General features: G+C 41.2%; 1 protein-coding gene across 2 annotated transcripts; it reads left to right on the forward strand.

Annotated features, from left to right (window-relative positions):
- Window positions 1-1,102: 1,102 nt before the first annotated feature.
- On the forward strand, window positions 1,103-20,959 carry bcap31 (B cell receptor associated protein 31). 2 transcript variants are annotated; one of them, XM_030733934.1, is made up of 8 exons: window positions 1,103-1,236; window positions 3,174-3,273; window positions 5,959-6,059; window positions 6,777-6,921; window positions 12,829-12,964; window positions 19,319-19,445; window positions 19,615-19,715; window positions 20,033-20,959. In XM_030733934.1, exons 2-8 carry the CDS (start codon window positions 3,182-3,184, stop codon window positions 20,057-20,059), a joined length of 729 nt encoding a protein of 242 aa, XP_030589794.1. In that variant the 5' UTR covers window positions 1,103-1,236; window positions 3,174-3,181; the 3' UTR covers window positions 20,060-20,959. The 2 variants fall into 2 exon arrangements, with proteins under 2 accessions (XP_030589794.1, XP_030589795.1); XM_030733935.1 differs by lacking the exon at window positions 1,103-1,236 and adding an exon at window positions 1,849-1,957.
- Window positions 20,960-25,361: the final 4,402 nt, after the last annotated feature.

The following is a 25,361-nucleotide window of genomic DNA, read 5'->3' on the forward strand; positions in this document are numbered from 1 at the left end:
TCACAGGCCAATGAAAACCACAAACTATAAAATGAATTTACATCTGACACACATCAGAAAAAATCGTTTGCATTTTTTATTGTTTTAAATGTTCTTATATTCTACTTCCACACATAATTATATACCTGTAGAAGTAGAGCAACAGAGCAAAAGAGGAGGCTGTGGTTATGATTCATACAAAGCAGTCAGAGTGAGATGTCTTTGATTTTAGCCTCTTCTGTGATTTCACTTACAGTTCACTTAAAGAAGCAGACTTGAGTTCTATGGACAGTGTCTCCCTCTGTTGGATAAAGGAAGGAACTGTTAATTAAGGGAGTACTCAAGAAGACTATACAGCACAATTTAGAGAGTATATTGCATTTGATACAAATAAAATGTAACATACTGCAAAAATTGTTATTCTCTTTTTGGGTGTTTTTTTTTTTGCATAAGTATAATTAGAAGTTTTTTGCCTCAAAGAATTTTCACGTTTTATCTTTTATGTAAAATCTCATAATAACACAAATAAAATGAACTTTCTTTCTTATTATTGTCTCCAGGTAAATCAATTCAGTTGTCCTTTTCAAATTTAAATTGTTTCAGAGAGTAAAATATCAAGTTCAGAGAGTACATGCAGAATCAGTGGTTTCATAAATTCATGGCTTATATGCATACATTTCCCAGCATGTATTGTTCTGAGGGTAATGTATCCAATAAATATCATTTTCACAATGAATGTTAAATTTTTTTTTTTATTGCAGTGTAATTATCTTTTTTTTTTTAAAGTAATGTAAGCTGCATATTCTGCATTGAAGGAGTAAACTGGAATTAGCCTTATAGGTTTTTTTTTTTATTCAACAAAAGATGTAATATTACTTAAGGTACAAAAATACTAACACCAAAAAAATAGATATAAATGATAGAAAAGAAATATTGAAAAGAAAAATAGAGGACAATGTAGTATTCTGAATAAGGTGAAATATAAACATATTCTTATTAATAAAGAATATGAAGCAACAAATAAATAAAAGGAAAAATTATAAACCAATTAAGTGACGCAATGAGCCGTTACGTGGCTACTCCCCTCTGTCTTTGCGTGTCCAATCACATTTCAGGATGAGCTGGCACTAAAATACCCGGAAGTGTTTACAGCAAGAAGCTAAAGTAGCAGCTAACACCAGAGTCAGCGGAGAGTTGAAGCTCCTGGAAGCGCAGTGCACACACCTCTTCTTCCCCCTGTGCGTGGTTCTTTTTCAGGTGAGTCCCACCTGCTGACTGATGATCAGCGCACCGTTTCTCTCCGTCTTACCTAGGCTAACTGCTCCTAGCATCCCCATAACTACCAACAGTTAGCTTTCAGCGTGCGGCGCCAAGGAGCGTCGCGCTTTTAGAAACGAGTATCTGGAACAATTTAAAGTAGAAAATTCAGTTTTTCAGCAAGTAAACGGAGCCTTCAGTAGCCAGCTAGGTAATTATAAACTATAGAGAGCTAGTCGGGGGAAAACTAGCTGGCATGCTAATTAGCTAACCTCGACAAAAAAAACAAAACAAAATGAAGTTTTTCACATTCCAATCCATAGACGGAGCCTAGTTCATTTTATGGACTGTAGTTCCAGCAGATACAGTTCCGCATATTTATAAGTAGTGACCAGCTCCGCGGGTGGGCCTGAAAGAGGAAAGTGGAGTTTTCATGTTAGCCAGCTGAGAGTTTGCAGGAGTTACTGTGTCGCAGCTGTAAAATGGTCTGAAAGTTGACCTTTGTGCTTTGATTTCTTGGCTGACCTGAACTGTAACAGGGGTCACAGTGTTTGTGTGATGCAGGAGGGTTGTCAGTGTTTTGCTGTAAGAAGGAGGCGTGATGCTCAGCTGTGTGGCTGTAGTGATACAGCTGTTCTGAGCTGCCACACCTGAAGCAAAGTAGATCCCCGAAGAGTGCCCACACTGCACAGAGCCGAAGAAAAGTCACCTGCTTCATCAAGTTTGTGTCTTTTTCACTTATTGTTGTCAGGGATCTTCTAAAAAGACATTTATCTCAGAAAAAGGAGAAGCCTCCAGCCTTCTCTCATTTGCCTGCTCCTCCTCTAAACTGTGTTCCTAATAAACTGGGTGCAGTTTTATGAAGTAAATCAGCTTATTAGTTTTGCTCTCAGAATAGGATCCTGAGTGTTTTCAGAAACATGAAGGGACACAGCCGGCCATTCACTCGGCTTCTCTGAAAGGCCCCAAACACTGAAAATCCACCTTTTATAGAGGTGTGAGATTTTTATAAAGTGGGAGCTGTGAAAATCTATCAGATCACTTCCCAACTTTACAAATTCAAAATCTTTTTTAACCATTGTCAGATAGGGAGAATATTCAGATTTGCAGATAGGTCAGAATCCTCTGAAAAGAGTTAAGTTGCAACATGACCATAAGTTTTGTCAAATAGCAAAGTTTGTGCATGATTGAAGGAGGATTCTTATCTAAAGATCCAGAATGCTAAAAATTATAGGGTTAAAAAAATAATTTATTCCTGTAGAGTAAGAAAAGGAGCCAGTGATGGGCAACCAACACCAAACTATAGCTGAACCTGGTGGAGTATGACAACACTGAGTGGTGTCTATTGCAGCGTAGCATTGGCACATAGTAAATGGGTGAGGTATGTGCTCTACTGAGTATCCTTCTAGTTTCTCCATATTTTCCTTCCAAGGAAAGTGATCAGTAGTTCTCCAAGCTTTCTGAAGGTCTTTCAGATTCTTTCTTTGGGCATTGGCTGCTTTTTCATTTATTTTTGTGTATTTAAAGAATTTGAGGAAATTGGACAAGTGGAAGATAAAAGGCCTAAAAATATATATCTACAGCAGGCCCTTCGGCTGATCCACCTTATGTTTGCTGAAATCTTATCAGAAATGGTCTCAGTGGAAGCGTGGCTGGCTGGTTTGGTCATCTAACTAGGATGCCTACTGGGAATAGGCCTCGGGGTAGACCCAGGACTGCTGGAGAGATTATATTTCTCGGCTGGCCTGGGAATGCCTCTGTGTTCCCATGGATAAAGCTGGAGGAGGTGGCTGGGGAGAGGGAGGTCTGGATTTCTCTGCTTAGGCTGCTGCCGCCCCCATGACCCGAGCCCAAATAAGTGGAAGAGGATGGATGGATGGGCCTTGCTATGTGATTATGTTTTTGACATGTGAACCTGCTTTGTGTTTCCTGTTCAGAAGTCAGGATGAGTCTGCAGTGGACTGCGGTGGCCACCTTCCTCTACGCTGAGGTCTTCTTAGTTCTGCTGCTCTGCATTCCCTTCATTTCACCCAAGAGGTTAGTAACACCTGTCCCATACACACCTGTCCAGGGATACACCAATCCACCTTTTTTCAGTTCAGTATCTGCCAGTACTGGTCCGATATCAGGATAAAATTTAAAAAGCAGTATTCCTCGCTGTGGTAAAGAGATTGGGATTCATACTTTTTTAATGTAAGGAAACATCAGGCTCATGTTAAACAGCTTAAATGTAACAAATAAATGCGTCTGAAAATATAAACTTACAGTATTGTTTAATGAAATAAAAAAATAAAAGATGTGAAACAATAGAGAATGTATTGTGTTATTCATCAAATGGATTTGCACTAGTCTCATTTGAATTCAGAGTGACAGTCATTGTGCTGCTGCAGACTGCTCTCACCATCATTTCTTCATTTTCCTCCTCACACACACGTGCGTGAAGCTGAGAGCCGCTAGGGTTGAAATAACTTTTAATCAAGTTGACTTTTAAATGAGCAACCCGGTACTACACCAACACCGATGTGGACAATTTTTCTGAGTTGTTTAGAAGACTGCAGCGAGTGCGACGCACCTCATGCACCAGTATAAATGGCGATAAGGCTGTGGTGATATCACAGATGGATGTTACACAACCAGTGTGGTGACCATAAGCCAGTCTTACCTTCCTCCGTGCTGCGTAGCTCTGCTGCTGTTGCACGCTGAAGTAAACAAAGACCGTGACCTGAATTGAGCGGATCGGCTCATCGTTACGATACCCGATCCTGCTTTTGGGTCAGTATTGGACCACGTTTCGGATCATGCGTCCCTACATCTGTCCTCCTTTAGTTTAATACATCTGGAAAACAAAATGAGGCATCACAATCAAAATGAATAATGTATTTAGTAATTACAGAAATAAGTTAAAAACATGAAACTCTTATATTTGAAAAGGAGCAGAGACTTTAAAGATGCATCAGTATGACTGTTAATGGTATGAATTATAGCCAATTAGCCAATTAGACACTATTGAAATTTTTTTTTTCTGAATAAAAACATGTCCTGTGTTGTTTGTTTTTCTGCTGTACTGAAAACGCACCAAATGATGGATTTTCTGTACCATCACACACCAAACAGACAGTGAGATAAATCTCGGCCCGTCCAGGTTTAAAGCAGCCAACATCGTGATCACTGAGCTGGTAACTTCAGACCAACATGCAAAACCTTTAAAGCACTGTGTCACTGTGCTGCTGGCTCCATGAGAGGAACCTTTGACCGTTAAGTTCCAGCTGGAGAAGCATGAAGCTTGTTGATGGGAGCATCAGAGTTCAGTTTGTCCTCAAACAGAGCAGCTCTGTGTGACTGCGATCACATTAAAAGACCTCCTGACTGCAAACTGATGAGCTCTGATTAACTCAGCACACAAAATGCAGAGCTGACCTGAAATCCAACAAAGAAAAAAGTCAATAAAAGTAGAGTGAAAGGAGTCGAGTCTGTGACATGTAATGAGAACATCATGAAGATATGAGGGATCTCGAACAACGTGATCAAAAGATCGATACTGAAGTTGCACCGTTAACATTTACTGCTAGACAAAGTTTGTTTTGGTTTTTTAATCTTTAATCAGATTAGGTATCTGGAATTTTAAAAATTCTTGCATTATTTTTCTTCCCGAGGTTCTGTCAAACGTAGATAAATGCAACAGCATGACATCTGTTTATGTGTGCTCTGAACAGCAGCTGCTTTTGTTGGATGGTATTACCTCAGAAATAATGTTAAATCATATTATTGTTTTATACCACTGACATAAAAAGGATAAACTTTGTTAATGTCATTGGTCTTGGTTTGTGACGCTGCAGTTGGAAGTGAAAAAGAAAAAAATGTAATTATTCAAATAAATCACCAAAAAACAGAAGAAACAAACAGCTTAATCAGTTTTGTTGCTGACCAATTATAATTGAATAAAACTAGGTGTGAAGAAGTATTTTAGGTAATGGAAATAAAGAAGACAAAAATCTGAAATTGTATCTACAAAAACTTTGTAAAATAAAAATGTAAAATTTATATCAACAGTTTGGTCAGTACATATTCAGGCTGAAACTTTGAGTTGACTGCATGCACAAAGTGCAGTGTTTTATTATAATACTTGTTCAGAATTAAATATTTCCCACTTCCAACAACCCCCCCCCCCCCCCGAATACTGAAACTACTAAAATTGAAACAAAGTCTCAGCTTTTTTTAAAGTAAAATTTAAGCTGGAACTAGAAAAACTAAATTAAACTGAATTAAAAACAAAAAATTATACAAACCAAATAAAACAGTATGAAACTATACTATGTTCTTGATAACCAGTTTAAAAAAGAAAATCTTCCACACTGCGTCCTGTTGAGTTCTGTGTTCAGCCCCTAGAGGGGGCTAGAGCTCCAGGTTTACTGCTCTGGTCAGTCAACTTTGTTGTAAAAAGTGAGAAGCTTTTATTTTGCTAACAGGAAGGCACCTCAGGTCCTCCACTCTTTTTCTCTGCTTTAAAAAATCAGAACAAAACCTACAGTGCAGCTTTACACCAGTCCACTTTTTATAGTTTATAGTTTAGTTTACACTACCTCCATGGTGCAGTGTTTTAATACGCTCACCTTACAGGTGAAAGATCCCCAGTTATTTCTGCTGTGGGAAATAAGAGCAGAGTATAGGTTAATCCTGTGTTACGGCTGCCGACTTATTTTTGCTTTATTCTTGTTTTTTTAGGTGGAACAACATTTTCAAGTCTCGTGTCGTGCAGGCCATCGCTCTCTATGGAAACACCGCCTTCATGGTGGCCATCGCCATCCTCGTCTTTCTGCTGATCGGTACGTCAGCGGTCATTTATTCTGTCGAGAGGGTGGGAGATGGCCTTCAGCCAAAGTGTAGCCGATCTTTGACGTTCAGTTAATTGAATTTTATTCATATTGCGCCAGTTCAGAACAGCAGTCGCTTCAAGGTGTTTTATATTTTAAGGTAGAGATTCTAAGATAATATTACATAACATCTGTCATAGTCAGTACACAATACAGATCACAGGGATTCAGCTGTTTCCATCTAAACATTAAAAGCTACTCAATCGTTCTCTAATGTGCACAAAGAGAGCTTTATATTTTTTTCCATTATGCTTAAATATTGTTTAGGCAGTATAGCTGTGATTACCTGTTGTACTGTGACAGTATATCCAGTACGTCTCTGCTCCGTAGCCACATTTATCAGCCCAGTTTCACCAGCACATCGTGCTGCCAGCACCCTCACAGAGAGTTTAGTTTGAGCCAGAGGTTCAATAATAATATTTATTATTATAAGCAGTAGTTTAGGTTCAGGTTTTAACAGTCCAGTATTTTGTCCCTGTCTGTATATGTGTTAGGACAGTTAACTCTTAGCTCATGCTAACTTTTAGTTTTCAGTTCTATTGTATCTGCATGCACCCGTGTAGTTCAGCCAGCAGTGAAGCAGCAGGACTACAGAGCAAGTCAGAAGTACCACAGAATAGGTTTACTGTGAGTTAAAGATGATTGTTTTCCGTGTGTGTGTTTGTACAGATGCTTTCCGTGAGGTGAGGAAGTACAGCGTGACGGAGAAGGTGGATCTGGCTAACCACCCGACGGCCATCGAACACATCCACATGAAGCTGTTCAGAGCGCAGAGGAATGAGTACATCGCCGGCTTCGCCCTGCTGCTCTGCCTGTGAGAGACACACACACACACACACCTAACCCCTAAAACCAGGACCCCCTTACCTCCAGCAGTTTGTCATTAAGATCAGCCACAGTGACTCGCAAGAGTGCAACGTAATGTACTCTTATTTATTTAGTGCTTTTCTAGTCTTACCACTCAAAGTGCTTTAAACTACATTTTTTTCATCTACCTCATCTACCTTCATCTACCTCAAATCCACGCCCAGTTTAGAATCACCAATTATCCAGCAAGCATGTCTTTAGACTGTGGGAGGAAGTGGAAACAGAAACATGCAAACTCCAGGCAGAAAGGCCAGTCTGGAGATTTGAACCATGAACCTTCTTGCTGTGAAGCTGTAGTGCTAACCAGTTACCATCCTGCTTCCCTTAACCCTTTAATAATAATTTAATAACCTTATGTTGGGTGTGAAGCGCAATTTCTCAGCTTTCAGAAACCATTTGAATTTTTTCTCATAGGACAAACGGTCGCGTAATTACGGTAATTCAAAGTATGTTTGATCTGACGTCTCAGCGGTGATGCGCTCTGTGTTAAGCAGCTGTTCACGGTGAGGGCAGGTAACGGGTGAATCAGCGGCGATCGCCCGGTGTTAAAGTTTTTAAGGTTACAGCACCTGGTATTCCCACACGGTCTCCCATCTAAGTGCTAACTGGGCCCAACTCTGCTCAGGTTCTAAGATCGGGCGTGCTCAGGGTGTTTCTCTCTTGTTCTTTAACATAAATAAAAGTAATAAATAAATTATGAGGCATGCAAGAGATTCAAAATGATCTACAAGCATGCTACATTTTAGAAGAACAGCCAAAATAGTCCAGAAAAAGCAATCTGTTTGTATTCCTGGACACAAATTGTCACTTTTTTTTGCTACAGACTTTGAACCTGTTGTAATTCAGTAGGTTTCAGGTCTGCAGCATGAATGTTGTTCAGACTCATCGAGGTCCATCACCCTGGTATAAATACAAATGGAGCTGTGAAAAAAAAAAAGTGTTTTTTTAATGTGAAACCAGATGTTTTTCAGTTCATCCATCTCCATTTTCTTAACCACTTATCCTATTCAGGGTCACATGGGGGCGAACCTGCTGGTTGTAAATGTCTAAATCTAACAGTGAACAACACACTTCAAATCAGCAGCTGAACTGTAAAATTGTTGCCACTCGTGTGAAATCATTCAATGCCAACTCCTCCAGCCTCCAAATGTGCATCCCCACACACACATACACAACTGAAAAGTTGTTGTAAATAATCTTCAGGGACATTTGTGTCTAAGAACATGAAAAGAGACAAGAGATTAAATGTCATGACGATTTCACAAACTTCTCCTGTGACTCCTCCACTCAAGGCTGGCTGTTTGGCTGTGCTTAATCAGTCGGAGCCTCCACGGGAGCATGCAAACAGTGAAAGTGTCAGAGTGAAAGGGCTTCTCTGGAATCAGTGTAGTGAGGAGCAAGGGGACGACCACATAAGGTGTGCAGCTGAATTTCTCTCTGAACCTTTGTCCTAAAGGGAGCTTTCAGTGGGACACGAAGTCTGCACCAGAATAGACCCGACGGGCCATCTGATCTAAACTCAGAGGAATTTTACAGTCGGACGGAAAGAATGAGCAGCTGACCGAGTGTGTGTGTGTGTGTGTGTCTCAGAGTGTGTTTCCACTGTACAGTGTAAATCCCCATCCTGATTGGACCGAGACCTCACAGGTGCGAATCAGCCTGATTGGCTGATGCACTAAGAGTCACTGGCTGGATTTGACTCGCCTCAGACTTCAGCAACATGACATGTTGCTGTTGGGCTGAAAATCCATAAAGTTACAAATGAAATCCATCAAACAAGACGGCTTGTTTCATACGCCATCCTCACAGGCTGCCTTATTAGGAAGAGAAGAATAAATGTGTAAATGCATTTTCCTTTTTAACAGCAGGAATCACTGAAGTGATCCTTTCATTCATTCACTGCTGCCGTTGTAATATTCAGTCTATTCCATATTGAGCAGCAAACTCATTGTGTATAAAATGCAGTGCAGATTTTGTGACTTAGAGACGAGCGTGTCTGAATACTGAGCTCTCACAGCGTGTGGCTGCATCTGCAAAAACTCACGAGTAAAATTTTACGATAAAACTGCAGCTTTTTAAAGGAGGGTGAGACGGAGTTAGCTCAAGCTTTCAGGTGAGCGTCCTTCAGGTAAAGTGAGAGATTTATTTGTTTTGGGGCCTTTTATTAATTTGCTGACAGATCATTTTGATTTAGTTGCTGCCACTAAAATCAGCTGCTGTTGGCTTGTCACAGGTATTGTATAAGAAGTTTATCCCACGTTTTTATTTTGAATCTTTTATTTCTCTCATGAAATGACCTCTGAAGAGTCAGAGGTCATGTAATTCTGACAGATCCCGGTTCACCTATAGTGAAAATAAACCAGAGCAGATCGATCTGGTGTCATTTCAGTACTGATGAAGATAGCGGACGCACTTGTTCTGTGCCCCCGGGCCGCCTATAGGGGGCAGCAGCGGTTGGGCAACCTGCTTGTTGCCGGTTTTCGGCGTTGCTTTTCGGCATGCAGCAGCTGCTGTTCTGTGACTCACTGCAGCATCGCAACATGTGATGCGACAGCTGCTGTAACGCAGACGCCAAGAGGAAGTGCTCCAGCGTTTAAACGGTGCCATCCACTGTCAGATTGCTCTGATTGGGAACTCTGACTCGAGAATTTCCAGCCTCGGCCAAGAAGATGATCGTGGAAAGGCTGAAGCTCTGGCAGCTGCCTGGTCGGATTATTTCAGGCCTGTGAATTAACTGCTGGCCATATGTGGAACAGTTACTCACTCCTCCGAGAGACGCCTGAGATGGGAAAACTTCTTTTATTCCTCTTGTAAACTACTCCACTTTTGGTCAGCTTCAAGCAGTTTACATTTCCAGCTGATGTTTTGATCCAAAGAGGCGTTTATAATGTTTGCAGAAGATAAATCAGAGTTCCAGCCTGATACAGACCCGAGTGAGTTAGAGACCTGAGTGGGCCAAACTTAGTGAGCTGTTCGGATGACATGTAGCATTTAGACGAGGACACACACACAAAAACACACACCCTGCTGCTGCCACAAATGTCACATGCAGCGCCATATGTGGATTAGTCCGCAGCTGAAGATGGCTCCTGATTAATGCGCTGTTTCCTCCTGATTTTCCTTGTAGTTATAGTAACCAGTCAAGACTGGAAAAACCAGTGGGGAGAATTTTAAGCTGTGCACAGCTGTTGCCTTTTAAGAAGTAATCCATTGGTTATTAACTCTGTGAGAAATAAATTATCTTATGTTTTCCAATACTTTTGCAGTACTCTGCAGCATCACTTGAGGTGCATTGTAGTGTTATCAGTTAATGTATCATTAAACCTAACTTATGCTAACATAGCAGGACACATCATTACAGAGGACATGTAAATGATCTTTGTTTTAGTATTCAAATATCATGACAACGTTGATGGAGTGTTGCAGCATCTGCAGTGTTGTGAACCTCGTACTGGTCTGTTGTGGTAAAGCAAGAGCCGGGTATGAAAGCAAAGTGTTTGTTTACTGGTTGATAGCTGTGAGGTGGAGGTAATGACAGGAAGAAAGCAATCATGGATACAAGCAGCAAAAATGAGCTTTCTCCAAAGGACATCTGAGCTCTCCCTCCTCATTGAAAGAAGCCACTTAAGGCAGTTTGGGCATCTAGCAAGGATGCCCCCTCAGACCCCTTTTCCTTTACAGTTGCTGCAATCTAAATGCCCAAATCAGCCACTGTTCAATTCATCTTGAGCTAACATGACCAAGAGAGAGCCTTTGGTCAAAGGTTTCAGGTGTAATGTTGTCTTCTTGCATCTTTCTGGTCCCTGTTCAGCAACATGTGACAATTTGGCCCCATTTGGCTACCATGCAAGTCTCCCGTGGCATAAGAATCTGGCAGGGACCGGCTGTTCCCCTTCCAAGACAGCCATTAGTTTTTTTTTAAACACCTGCTAGTTTGGGCCCAGTTCCCTACCACATGACCCCGCTACCAACTCCACCCCCCGCCCCGTTATTTGTATTTCATTTCAGTTATATTGAAAATTCAAGAAAATCCTCAGTATAAAGACTCAAGATTTTAAAGTTCCACAAGTCTACATGTGTCAGATTAATAATTGAGATTACAGTACTTACCAGAATAATCACATCACTGTTTGGTTTTTTTGTCATAACTGAGCAGCCTTACTGCAGATGTTTGGGCACTTTTGCAGCTCTGATTTAGATCAGACGAGGTTCAGAACCCGGTCAGTCTGCAGCTGACATTTTGTCTGTGCTGTTGTGTTGCTGGGGAAGTTTTACACGCTGAAAATAGCTGCAGGAGATTGTTGAGTATGAGTAAAACTGCACAGACAGAACCTGCTGGTTTCTGTTGTTTGTCAGAATGTCCCTGAATGCATCACCAAAGAGATATTTACAATTAGCACATGGTCACGGCTTCAGCCTCACATGATGGTGAACCAGCAGCCGCGAGGTAACTGCTCACCGAGGTGGTAAATTTACCTCCAGCATGCTTCACATCTGCAGGATTTTAATACAGAGTGAAGTCAGCTTCTGTTTGGAGCGAAGGAGGTCAAAGTTCAGCGCCCTGTTACTCATCTCTGCAGCGGCAGCCTGATTTTACATTCCTCTGTTTAACGCTGGATAAATTCTAAGGTGCTATTTCCTAGCAGAAAAACTGAAACAAACCAAGTGACTGAAATAAAAATGAATTTAAAACCAAAAATAAAAAAAAATTCAAATTAAAAAAAGCTGCTTTAAAAATGCAAAATGAGTAAAACTCTTATCGCTTGATTCTTTTCTTTGTGTGAGAGGGTTCTTCTGTGCTGAGTGTCGGACGGTAAGAAGACCAGATTAGGTCACTTGAGTGGATGACTGCTTGTTAGCCTGCTGTGCACTGAAAGCTTCTCAACACGTGTGGAACAGATGCTGTCCAACACCAACAGTCTGGAAGTCTGATGGCAGGTGAAGCTCGTCCTGGTTTGAGTATTCAGCAGCTGAGCTGAGACGAAACACTGTCCATAATTTTTTTATTTTTTCTGCAGCGCTGCCTGATCCACTGTGTGTTAGCGCAGGTGCTCTGAGAGCTTTTAACCCACTCACAATCATAGTTGTAAAAGTCTGGAAACTCTGGACTGCTCCTTTAATCTGAACCTGCAGCTCAGTGACTCTCCCATGACTTACATGAATGGGGCCAGTAACTCTATATATTTGCCCCTTCAATTGCCCTGCCCTCCCCCCAGGAGTGAGCTACTATTACATTACCGCCTGTCGACACCACACACAGCACGAACGCCACACACAGCATGCGGAGAAATGTCAGGGGTCGGTGTGTGTGACTATACACGTATCCGTGTGTGAAGTGAATGGCAGATGTGTTTGCTCCTGTCTTTGTGAGGACTGGGATAATCCCAGACAGCGGCAGGATTTTTTTTTTCTGGATTTTTGGGGGATATTTGCAAACATTCAGTCCCTTTTTGAAACAATACCCGCAGATATACGGGAAAATTTTATTTTTAAATTTTATATTTATGTAATTGTTCAGTGGAAAAGGTAAATAAACCCCTGGGATTCAACACTAGTACACCCCCCCCCCCTTAACAGGAATAAGTTATTTTAGAGTTTTTATAAAACAGTCCACTAGTTTGTTTTTTTTTAATTTAGTTACTGAAATTCATGAAATCCAAACCATTAAACATGTTCTAAACAAAGCTGTTTGATGGTTTTCTTGCAAGTACTCCCTGACAGTACTGCTACTCACAAGTTTTAAGTGATGCTGAAAACTTTTACCAGAATAAATACGACGACAGAGGTCTGTCTGTTTAGTGCGGTCACACTGATTCTGTGTTTGTACGTGTGTGTGCGCACGTGTGTGTTGCAGGTTGCTGCGTCGTCTGGCCACTCTGCTCTCCCAGCAGGCCTCACTCATGGCCTCCAACGAAGCCTTCAAGAAACAGGCGGAGGGCGCCAGCAACGCCGCCAAGAAATACATGGAGGACAACGAGCTGCTGCAAGAGGTGATAGAGACGCGCACACACACACACACACACACACACAGAGCACACACTGTTTTGAGCTGTTTTGTGGTCAGAGGCTGTTCACTGCTTCTCTCTGGAGGTTAAAATTTGAATTGTAAGCCAATTTTTGTTTTATATAGCTGAGAAGGATTCAAACAGTTGTGATATAATGAGAATTTTAGCTCATCCCGGCTGGTTTTCCATTTTACATCCGTGCCCTGACAGTTGGAATTTATTCCGCATGTTAGTTTTAATGCGTTCGTGCTCTAGCAGATCCCGTTTGTGCTGATTTCAAAGTTGCACTTCTGTTTGATGCGAACACCACGTGTCTGACAAGAAGCATCATCCTTCATCTGGAAACGTTAGAGCTCATATATTGTTGCATCTTTACACTTATTTCTGCGAGGCAGAAATCTGCACCAACATGACAGATTTTCTGCTCTAAATCTCAAGTCTGAAATTGGAAAAGTCTTGCAGTGTGTTTGTGTGTCTTCAGCTCACCAGCTGTGGGCAGCGCTGATCTTTTGCCTTTTCTCATTCCTTGCTCACAATAAGGAGCAGCTGTTGGAAAAACCATATCCCTGCAGGGACTGTGGAAGCTTTCTCTCAGCAGTGTCCTTACGCATTTTTTTTTTTTTCCTCAGATTCCTCAGAAAGCAGGACAGCGAAAAATGAAATGTGGAAAAAGACATTTTTAGTTTGCTTTAGTTTTTTTTAGTTTGGATTAATGACAGTCCTAAAGCGATATAACTAATGTAAACCGGTTATTGCAGCAAATAAATAACACGATCGTTTATTTTCCCGAACAGTCGGATGGTGCACCACTGGGATTTGTGGCATTATCTCATCTCCTCTCATAAAGCATGGTGCAGTGTATCCTCTGCTAAAGGAGGTAATAAAATTAAACCTCAGCTCAGGTGTGGAGCGTCACGCACGAGCAGATGCTGGTTATTCGTGCAAACCTGGTGCACAGAATGAGAGGCTGCTATCTTACAAAAAGAGGCCAAAAGCTCAGTGGATGGAACGCTCTCTCCTGTTTTTTAAAAAAAAAAAGCACAGTACAGTTTGAATGTCTGCTGCTGCAATGTGGATGGTGCATCAGCTGTTACATTTTCAACAAAATGTAACTACAAAGACTCGGTGTTGTTACAATAAGTGATCAGTGCTTTATGTGAGAAAGTTGGGTCTGTGCTGGAACCAACATAAACTTCAAAATGTTTGCAAGCTAAGGCGTAAATGCACAAGCAGATAAAAATACCATAAAACACACAGATGCTCCCAAAGTTTTTGTAAGGATGCAAGGTGCCCCCAGGGTCAATAAAAGGTCTTAAAAAGTCTGAAATGTTGGGGAGAGGGAGGTCTTTGATAAATCTGCTGCTTTAGGACAGACATGGTGGCCTTGAAAGTGTTTTTAATCAGTTTTTAAAACTTTGCGCTCACTGGGGTCACGTTTATTTTGTGATGTAGTTACAGGGCAGAAACACTAGGGGGCACTAAACTAACAAACTATGGGCACCAGTTAGCAACTCCACCTACTTACAAACCTACTAGCCTGTAGTAAAATGCACTGCTTACTCACTTGTCGTTATGTAAGAAAATGAATCGTGATAATGCACAGTAGGGCTGACTAATGAGACAAAAATGTTTAGTGTCAATATTGACTTTGGCGCTTGTAGTAATTTAATAAGAGAACTAAGTTAAAGTTGTAGCTTTAAAGCATTTAAACCAAAGGCTAAGGAGCTGTCAGTATATTAAAAACCTTAAATAGTGTAAATGGTTAAAAACCACAGATCTAAGTGAACTAATACACAATTTCCACATTAATTATTGTTTGTTTTTTTTAAAGCAGTAAATGAGTTTTGAAATGGTGCAGGAACTGTGGGTTAGGCCTCAGTGGACTTCCCATGTTGACACTTTGGAAGTGTACCAGAGGAGTTTGTTACCTCTTACCTCAGATAATAGGACTTGTTCATTGTGTGCGGCATTAGATTGTACTGAATCCCATCCTGACCCCACTATCACAGTAGCCAGCTCCAGTTTTGTGGCAGAAACCCAGAAATAATTGATGGTGAGAGCTTATCTGCTCACATTTCACCTTCACGTGCCGTGTTGTGCTTCGCGCCCCCTACCCACATCCCCACAGGAACTGCATCTACATTGTTTCATTTACTACGTCCCAAGGTGAACACACACACACACACACACACACACACACACACACACACACACACACACACACACACACACACACACACACACAACATCCATCCATCCATCCATCCAGATAATGTTCCGGCAGTTGAAACTCTGCTAACGTGGAAGCTGTGGTAATGAGTCCTGAAGTTAATTCATCATACTTCATTTCAGCTCTGGGTTTGGGATCCATGAATGTGTGTACAAGTTCAACATTTCAGGAATATTTGGCAACTGCATGAATTTTTCTCAGTGAGTCAACGAGGCTTTTATAAACGTCCTTAAACATTTCCCAGCACCCGCTGATTGAACTCCAGAGAGTAAGTCTTCTTACCAGTCCAGTGCCTGACTGACCGTAAGGCATTTGTCTAGTTTCATTTCATGAAGGTGGACAGACTTCTTTTACAGCGACCTTCTGCGAGTTATTGTTTTAAATCCCATCAGGCACTCGTAAAGGAAGAGAAAACATATATTTTAAGATTTTAAAAAGTCACCTTTCCATCTTTTTTTTTTTTTATATATAACATAATATATATAATAAATATCAGATATTTAAAAATCTAGTGAAATATGACGTGGGTGCAGCGTGCAGCCATCTAGCCAGAAAACATTAACAGCCTGATTTCGATAGAAAACCAGTGAAATTCTCTCCCCAGTGCGAGAGAACTTCAGCCCAGCTCCGGGCGATCGACCGCTGGCTAGAACACCAGCGTGGTGGGCAGGAGGTGTCCACTCAGTAACTCGAGAATCGTTCGGCCTATGTTTACCAAACTTCATGGTTAGATAACTTGTGACCAAAGCAAGGTTGGGATTGTATTTGGGGTCACTGTTACTTAAATTAGAAAAGCGGTGTCCGCTCAATAACTGGGTGACAACGAACGGGGTTAATACAGTGTGACGGGCGTATTTTGCCCCTCTAGGTGATGCTCTTGTTTACAGGTGTCAAAACTGCAGTTTCTCACATGGCTACCTGAAGCTGGTGGCAAAAATGCGTCCCCCCCCCCCAGTCATGTTACAGTCTGCTACAGAAACACTGTGGCCACTGTGGATCGTTTTCTTCCTTCAGGAGGTGGGGTTTTTATTGTATTTATTTTTCCTTTTTAATAACCTGAGTTTGCGGTGAGGCTGCTGTGATTGACTCAAACAGCTGTGACTGCTGAGCCTGCTGGAGTCACCGAGCTGTCCTCTCTGCTATGTTTGGTGCTTTTTGGAGTTATTTATTGCTACAGTGCTGACATTAAAAAAAAGTCCAAAAACTAACGAGCCACGTCACAGTGGCGACGCTTTTTATGTCTTTTATTGTGTAATTCCTACATTCTTAGCCCCACAGGTGCTCTCCAAAGAAATCGTTGTTTTTCATTCCCAGTGCGGCTGCTGAAAAATTGTCAAATGTTAAAAAATGAATCAGTGAAAAAACACAAAGAAGGAAAACTCCCACATTTACAGGTTTGGGCAGGGACACGTGGGCTGCGGCTGTCTTGCGTTTGGGAATGTGTGCTTGAAGGAGTGTCGTCTTGTGACATGACTGAAATGAGTGTGTGTGCATCCCCAAAGGTCAACCGTACACGTGGAGTTGTTGGGAGACACAAACGCACACGAGGCGTTTGCTGATTTGTCAGGATGGAGTCACTTTACTGCAGGCGCAGTTACACAGGGTGACACAACTGCTTCCCCCGTGTGTACGTTTACATGTTACTGTAAAGGGCGGTAAGATGATCCTCAACACCTGCTGCCCTTCACGTAATCAGGCAGAGGGTCTCCTCACTATTAGGTAACATACAAATTAGAGATGTGAGATCTTTGACTTGTTCTGTAAGATAAGCAGGAAACAGGTTGGATTTTCCTTTAAAAAAGTTAGTTTTTATCTTGGATTTATATAAACAAAGGATTGAAGGTCGGTGTTTATCAAACATCACAGAATAAGAAATCGCCAAAAACCTTCTGAGCGTTGCATTCCTGCTTTTGTTTGTAGCAACAGATTTATCCATTCCCACTGACAGATTTATTTATTTATTTTTAAAGGGAGTCCTGAGCTGAGAGGTCACATTCTTGTAGAGATGATCTGTGAGGGCAAAGCCTGGCACAGACAGAGGAGGGCTGTAACAGACTCCTGCCAGCCTGAGGTCAGGGAGAGCTGTTACTGTTAATGTCCTATACATGAATACAGGTCCAAATAAGCTGCTCCCACAGGCACTGCACACCAGGAAGCGAAGGAATAAGCAACCCCCTGATAAGCTGCCAGTGATCTGTTGCTGGCTTCTAAATGAACTACTGTGCAAAAGTCTTGAGCCGCCCCTTATTTGAAGGACGTTTGAAGTTCTTTTTTTGGATGTCTGCTGCCTTTTGCTCTGTTCTCTGTAAAGATGATCCCACCCTGCTTCAGTACTCTGGGCTGTGGGGAGGCCAGTCCATGACTGATGGTGCTCCTCCTTTGTGTGTTTTTTCTATCCAGGTATGCTTTCATGGCACTGACGGTGTGTTTGGGATCATTGTCATGCTGAAAAACGAGGCTGTGGCCAATCAGACACCTTCTAGATGTTTTTGCATGGTGGATCAAAATCTGATTGTATTTTTCTGCATTCATAATTCCATCAATTTTAACCCCCAACACACACTGGCTGAAATGCAGCCCCAAAACCTCCACCGTGTTTCACCGATGCCTGTAGAGACTCAGTGTTGAGCCTGTCTCGATTTGAACCAAAAATTTCAAGTCTGGATTAATCACTTTGTAAATCTGCTGCCACTGATTTTCAGTCCAGCTCTTGTGTAATCTGGCACACCTCAGACTTTACAGTCCGATGAGATTTCAGTGAACGGTAGATGGATCGACTGAAGGTACAGCTGCATCCCTCAGGTCTCTGCTGGATTTTTTTCCTATTACTATAGATAGTTTTTTTTTGTTTTGTTTTGTTTTGTTTTGTTTTTTCAAGCCTCACCTTCAGACAACTTGGAGAACTATTACTCAAGACTGACAGTTGGAATTTATTCCGCATGTTAGTTAGACACCCTCAAGAAATGAGGGTGTCTCAAGACTTCTGGAAAGTACTGTAGTTCCTGTCAGTGAAGTTGCGACACAAAGCTCTACTGGGGCCATTACTTCACTGCAGATGCAGCACTTTCGAACTCAGTCATGTGGACAAACCCAAATTAAGAAAGTACACAAAACCATATCAGTTAGTATTATTTTAAAAGTGTAGTTTTTATATTTGAGTTAACAAAAATCTTAGCTTTACTTCTCAGTAATATGAATTTTACTGTAAATTTATGGTCGGTCACTTGACTGCGCGCTGTGATCTTAATGACCTCGTGCTGCTGGGTTCAGTTTAAGGGCAGTAAAATCAGATTTTATGGCTCCTCCGTTAAAGGTCTGAAGCTGAGCAGCTGTTTAACTCCGTCACACTGAGTGAACACACTGACACTGCAGTTTGACAAACTTCACGATACTCTATTTTTAATTTAATGTCGGTCTGTTTAATCGTTGGTGGGAGGTAATGCGGTATGTTTGCAGAACACTTCAGGTGGTAATGAGTCACATGAAGAATTTCACCAAATCTTTTCACTTAAATTTGTACTTATTTTACATTTTCCGCCTTTCTGCTTTAAAAAAACAAAAAAAAAAACCATAAGTGATGAAATGAAACTCGTGATCAGGTGATCCGCTCATCTCCAGTTGCTTCCACTGCAGGAATGATAGTTTAAAATGTCACCATCACTTAAGCCACAGTCCTCTAATGCAGTGCACTAATGCCAACCAAAAAAACCTCATGAATAAAATCTGAAGCGTTCCAACATGAGTGGACTTAAAGTTTAAAACTTTTAACCTCATTCACAGCTCCCCAAAACCTTTGGCCCTGACTGTACTCCCTGTGATGGTCGGATGCGGGCCAGTGAAGGAGCACAATTGTGGTCTCAAACAGTAGTGCACAGATGGTGTGTTACTCTGGCAGGTTCTCCCTGAACACCTGTTGGTCTCTTGGATTCAATCTAGGTCAAATTCTTGCTTCAGTACAAAGTGACGCATCTGTTTCCACTTAAAGCTGTTTAAAATTATCTGTGTCAAATGGAAATATTTCAGATATCTACTAGATGGCTTTAATATCTCTGGAGACTTTGAGATCTACACCAGAATTTAAATAAAGTTGTTTTGTTTTTTTCCCCTAGAAACTGCGTGATGCTGGTATCGAGGTGCCAGATGCTGGGAAGAAAGGACCAGGACCGCAGGAGGAGAACAAGACTCTGAAAGAGGAGCTGAAGAACCTGAAGGAGGAGCTGGAGGCCACCAAGAAAGGTAAGATGGAGGAGACACGATAAAACAAATCAATAAAAACACAGAAGAGATGAGGAGAAGGAGCTGACGATGAAGAGGGAGACAAAGATGTGAATGTAGAAGACGAGCTGTGAGACTAGAGTGAAAACGACTCTGTGGTGACGAGAAATCCGATATTTGTGTTTCGCAGCTCTGCAGAAGTCGGACAGCGACGTTCGTGCGATGAAGAAACAGTCCGAGAACCTGACGGTGGAGTACGACAGACTGCTGGACGAGCACAGCAAACTCCTGGTAACACACACGCAATGATAAAATCTCTAAACTTTATAGTTCAGTATTGTTTTACCTGCTGAGCTGAGTCATTCAGTGCTGTATGTAAATATATTAAATGTGATTCAGCACTCGGTGTATAAGGCTCATTGGCCTCACGTGCATATTTTTCTATCTGCGTACATCATTTTTGTCTAAAGAAGAATTATCAAAGAGAGAAGTTGTAGAATTTATTCTGTAAACTGCTGCTCTGACCTCGGAATCTCTTATCAGCTGACACAGTTTGTCTGCGTGTTGCCGTGGCGATCAGCTGTTTTTACGTTGTTTCCTATCTGCAGGCGAAGAGCGACAAGAAATCGGACTGAGGTCACCGACTGCTTCCGGCTTCTTTCACCTTCATCACCGTCCTCAGCAAACAGTCTGCACCGTCTTCTTCCACCCCAGCAGCGTGACGTCGCTGTCTTTCAGGTCAGCTGACATCACTGAAGGCTGTGATTGGTTAATGGGACTGCCTGAGCTTCGTCATAAGAATGTTCGTTTACTGTCAGACTTTTCCTGTGTCACTGTTTACGTCTCTGTAACTGAGGAGCTTCTGTTGGTCTCTGAATGGGTTTGATTTCTTCTTCTCCAGTTTGCTGCTTTAAAGTCACTTTTGATTGTTTGTCTTTTAAACAGCAAACTTCTTCCTTTAGTTTCCATAAACAGTTTTTTTTCTAGTGCGTTCATTCCTCGTTTCCTTTTTTTGGGGGGAGCAAAGTAGATCCAAATGTGAATCATGTTCCCCGCAGGAAAAGACGAGCTTCATTCCAAAATAAAAGCATTCTGCCCTCAGCACATTCTGGGTTCAAATCGGGGTTAAAGTCCAAAGCCCCTGTCGTCAGATTTCCGACATTCTCAAACTGTAATTCCCGTTGAGACTCTTGTGAATATGAATGTTTGGAGCTGCAGCAAAGATCTCTTTGTGTGAGCAAAACAAGACTCCAGTGTCTCCTCTGCTTTCTTCTTCTGGGGTTTTTTTTTTGTTTTCCTGGTTTGAAATGTTGCCTGAACTCTTTCGTGACTGTTCGCCGTGTGCTGAAAAGTTGGACTTTGGATGCCCTGAAGCTGTTTTGTGTTCTGCTTACGGTTATTCAGTACAAACAAAACTAAAGATTAGAATAGAAAAGAGACACGCACCAGTGTGTGTTCTGCTTGTGCTGAGTGATCGCACTTTTGTTTTTGTGTCTTTGACAGTTTGTCATAATAAATGGGTGATTTCAACAGCAGCGTGACCACGTGTGGTGAGAGAGGGCTTTGTGTTTATTTTTTGGGGGGGTGTTTTATTTGTATTTTGTTTGTTAGTTCTGAGTATTTGAGGACAGTAAATTACAGCGGCTCAGAAGGGGAGGGATCCAGAGGAAAAATGTATTCCAGGTGACTGAGTCATGAATTTGGAAGTCACCACAGCACCTTTATCCTTTCATAAAAACATGGACAGTTTTCATAAAGAAAGCAGCCGTTAATTTTCCCAGTCGTCTTTTGGATCTACTGTGAGTTCTCATGTATGAGCATCACTTCACAGCTTTTGGGGTTTTATTTTAATTCTGATGCATCCATTCTGTGTTTAATGGCATGTTTTCCATCATGAATTTTACTGCTTTTTCATTAAAAAAAAAAAAACATGTTTCACTGGGAATAAACAAACTCTTCGTTTTGCTGCTCTTTATTAGTCATTTCTAAATGTTGCTGCTTTGACTCTTTTGAAGCATTTTGTCCTTTAAACGCTCTCTGGCAGCGTTTCCTCCCTGAACCTCAGGAGCTGTAGACATGAAAAAACATATTTGTGGTGATTGATGGAAAATATGTGCCAAACATTGTTTTCTTTTAGCACCTGTAATTTGTTCTTGTTTGTGGGGATTTTCCAGCTTTTTTTTTTTTTCTTTCTACAAAAACTAATTCTCTTGAACCAAAAAGATTAAACATCCCTTTTATGTTGATTATATATAGAGAACCAGTCAAAAGCTTGGACACACTCATCCATTCATATGAAAGCAGTGAGTCACTTTTTTTTTTTTTTTTTTTTTGGCTATTTGAAGAAGAATTCTAACCTTGACCATATAACACAAATTCTTATTTTAATACCATAATACAAAACCACTCATGTTTTTTCTGAAGTACAGAAGTGAGGTGTTTCAGCAAAGGTCTCTTGTAGTAACTGAATAAATGAGTGTCTCCTAAACATAATAAAATAAGGAGCTTGTGAAAAGTAGAAAAATGTATCAACTTTTCCTCTATTTCCCTTAGAATCAGAATCAAAGTTTGGGGGATTTTTCTGGGCGCGTACCTTTCAGGACCTGTAAGTTAAAGTCAGGATCTGCTGCATGTGTTGGATCGCTTCTGCTTCAATCACAACCTTCAATAAACTGACGAACTTTGACAGAAATCTTTGGTCTGAATGAAATCACTCTGATAAATCGTCTTTTTCATTCTTGTGGCTAAACTTAGTGTCCTGTTTGCATCTCCTCTTCCTCCTCCTTCTCTTCAGTCTTAAGGCAGCTGTTGGTCTAAATGTCCGTTTGGCATTAGAAACCGGTTTGAGCTGCACTGCCCCCCCCCCCCCCCCCCCCCCCCCAATCCTGCTGGCTCAGCTTTCTCAGGCGACCCCCGAGCACCGTGCGCCTGAACCTGCTAACAGGACGACTCGGGTTGGGAACTTTTTTTAAGCCTTGAGTATTTCTGTCAGCTGCTTCCTGGAAATTCAGACTGTTTTTGAGGTGTTCGGGCTTCAGTGAGTATTTATGATCAACAGACCTGCTGCTTTCATGGCTGCAGTGTGTGCAGTACAGCGGAGAGTTTGTAAAAACAGTAACTGATGGTGCAGGAAAGTCAAAGTGTGTTTCATTTTAAAATTAACCAAAGTTAAGAAGATTGCAGCAGCTCTTTTTCAGTTTCCTCCTTTGTAACGCCGCCTTTTAAGAGCGCGTATAGCCTGCATTACTTTTCTTGTAGCTTCTTAGAGACTTCCCCTGAACACATCACATGCAGGCAGTCATAAAGTTAGTTTAGAAAAGAAGAGATATAAGGATACACTAGTTATTAGTCAAATAAACCAAAGACTGTTAAAAAAAATAAAGATCAGCGTGATTAAAATTTTCTTAAAGGTTTTCGTCTGTTTCAGGGTTCAGATTTGGTTTCATAGGGTAAATGTTGAGGCTTGGACTTGTATTCATGTGAACAAATGTCCTCATAAAGATTTGTGCTCCTCCTCAGACACAGAACATGAACACAGCTCATCGAAAAGATTTCAGTGTCTGTGCTGAACAGCAGTTCAGATGAGCCGTTACTGACAGATGGACGTGCAGTGATGTTAAATCATCAGTGGAATTTCAGACTTTGGTCAGAGCCTCTTACTGTCCATCCATTTGCTTAACTGCTCAGTTTCTACTTGGAACTTTTTATTATCTTTAAGGATTGAGAGAAGTTGTGGGGCATGTGAGAAAATAGTTTGAGAACCCCAAAACTACCTAACCCTTAAGTACATCACATCAGACATTGAAGTCCTGATTGATTTTTAATGGCTTATAGCCAAGTGTGCACAGACCGAGTTTTAATGGCCCATTGTCTGACCTAATTACAGTTTTTTCTTTTTTCTAAAATCCAGCGTTCTTGGGTTCTTAAACTTTTTTCAGAAAAACAGTTCACGCCCTATAACCCACATTTTGTATCAGTCATAAATGGGTACTATGTTAAAAATTTCATTTTGGGGGGAAAAAAAAAAAAAAAAAAGGCTTCTAGCCAGGAAAATTTCACAGGCTGGCACTATTGGACAACTGGGGTGGGGAGGGGTCCCCGTGGGATTTTCTGGTTTTTAAGTGGGACACAGCACTCTTGACTTTGGAAACTGCTGATTTAAAGGAAGGAATTATTGAAGTTAGTTTGGAAAGATCGATAGGAGAGAATGAGTCAATTTAAATCTCAGCAGTTATTAAAGTTGCTGTACTTAATATGTCTGTGACTGCTGTGATTTTTATTTTCTGTAATGGTTAAATTTTTATTTGTTAAGTGATTCATGAAGTTATCACTAGTGAAAGTGGAAGGAATACTTGGCTCAACAGAGCACTGACTGTCACGATCATCAGACAGCTGCTTTTGGCTGGTCAGCGGTTATTTTCAGACCGTGCTCTTATGGTCAGCCTAATTACTACCGCTCTGCTGACAGTTTGTTTGCACACAGGAAACAAGTTTACAGTTGTGGTCAGAGGTTTACACACACTCACGAATGTTGTGAAAATTATGGGCTTTGAATGATGTCTTTGAACTGCTCTTTTTCCAGGGTGGAATGATTGTGCAGCATACATCTTTAATGACAAGTGGGTGCGCAAGTTTGAATTTATTTTGGCTTTTCTCTAATCCACACAGGGTCAAAAGTATGTGTTAAAAAAAAAAAAAAACTACTGGAAAGGTCAAATTCAAGGTTAGAAGGTCAGGTCTAAAAGGTAAATAAAGATAATATAAGTAACATGTCATGAAAACTGGAGCTAACCAATCGTTTTAAGTATCATTCTCACTTTCATTAACCCAAAATCAGGAAAGTTTGACTACATAAATACCAGAAGCATTTTGGCTGTAAACCCGTTACTGTGTAAGGGAAGCATGATGGTGAAAAAGTATCGGCCCCAGCAAAGAACCCTGTGGAACTCCATGATTCATTTTTGTGTGTTTACATAAGCAAACTGAATAAATACCTGAATCTATGAGAAAACTGTTGACTGTCACCACTTATGTTTTTCCTTTAGGCTCCTCAAAATCTGAGTCTATAATTAGCTAAAAAGAAATCTGGATAAAATGGAGTTTTATCCACAGTATTCCTGACTTCGCGCCACTACCCATAATTCATAGCGGAAACCGGTTGTTTACTTCCGCTTGGGCTGTTGTTTATGGTTGCGGGCTTACCCACTTGCTGTTCAATTTAACATAACACTGCAGTTTCTTTTACCTGGGCTAAATGGTACCATATCGGAGGTGGAGACATTGCAAGGATGTTTTAAAAAGCAGCGAGGTAACAGTGCCTCACTTGTGTAAATGACATGAAATTATGGCCTGAAGTCAGCTACATCGACATTATCAGTTACCTTGTTTTTTCCGAAGGTGTTGATGGCGAGAAAATCGCGTAATTATAAGAGCACCAGATTACCTTCAAAGCAATAAAATCAATAAAGTAATGCTGAACAAACAAGGTGACGTTGTTTTCCTTAAAGCAGCTGTAGATCCGAGCCAGAGCATCGGCCAAGCTAAGCGGTTAGCATGGGTCATGCTAAGGGAAAGTGGAGCGGTGGAGACAGTCAGCTGTTCCTGTATCGCTGATTAGGGAAATCATGTAGTGATGCTGCAGCTATTCTGTGGAAGGTAAATCACTGATCTGGATATCAGAGTGTTCAGATCACTGAAACAGAAACACTGGACTGGCTGAAGGCTGTGATCGAGGAGACACGCAGCTGTCATCCTGCTAACTGCTACGTGTTTACATGAAGGCAGGCATTGTTTAAGCTTTGTGTAGGCTGTATGCTGTAGTGTCACACTATAAATAAAATAACGTAAAAAAAATAAGAGGCTGTACATTAAAAGAAAACTTAAAACAAGGAAAAATACAGTAATAGGATGTGCAACTGGGTAGTATAATTTGGGGGG

The sequence above is a fragment of the Archocentrus centrarchus genome, chromosome 7 (assembly GCF_007364275.1).
Source record: "Archocentrus centrarchus isolate MPI-CPG fArcCen1 chromosome 7, fArcCen1, whole genome shotgun sequence".
Classification (NCBI taxonomy): domain Eukaryota; kingdom Metazoa; phylum Chordata; class Actinopteri; order Cichliformes; family Cichlidae; genus Archocentrus; species Archocentrus centrarchus.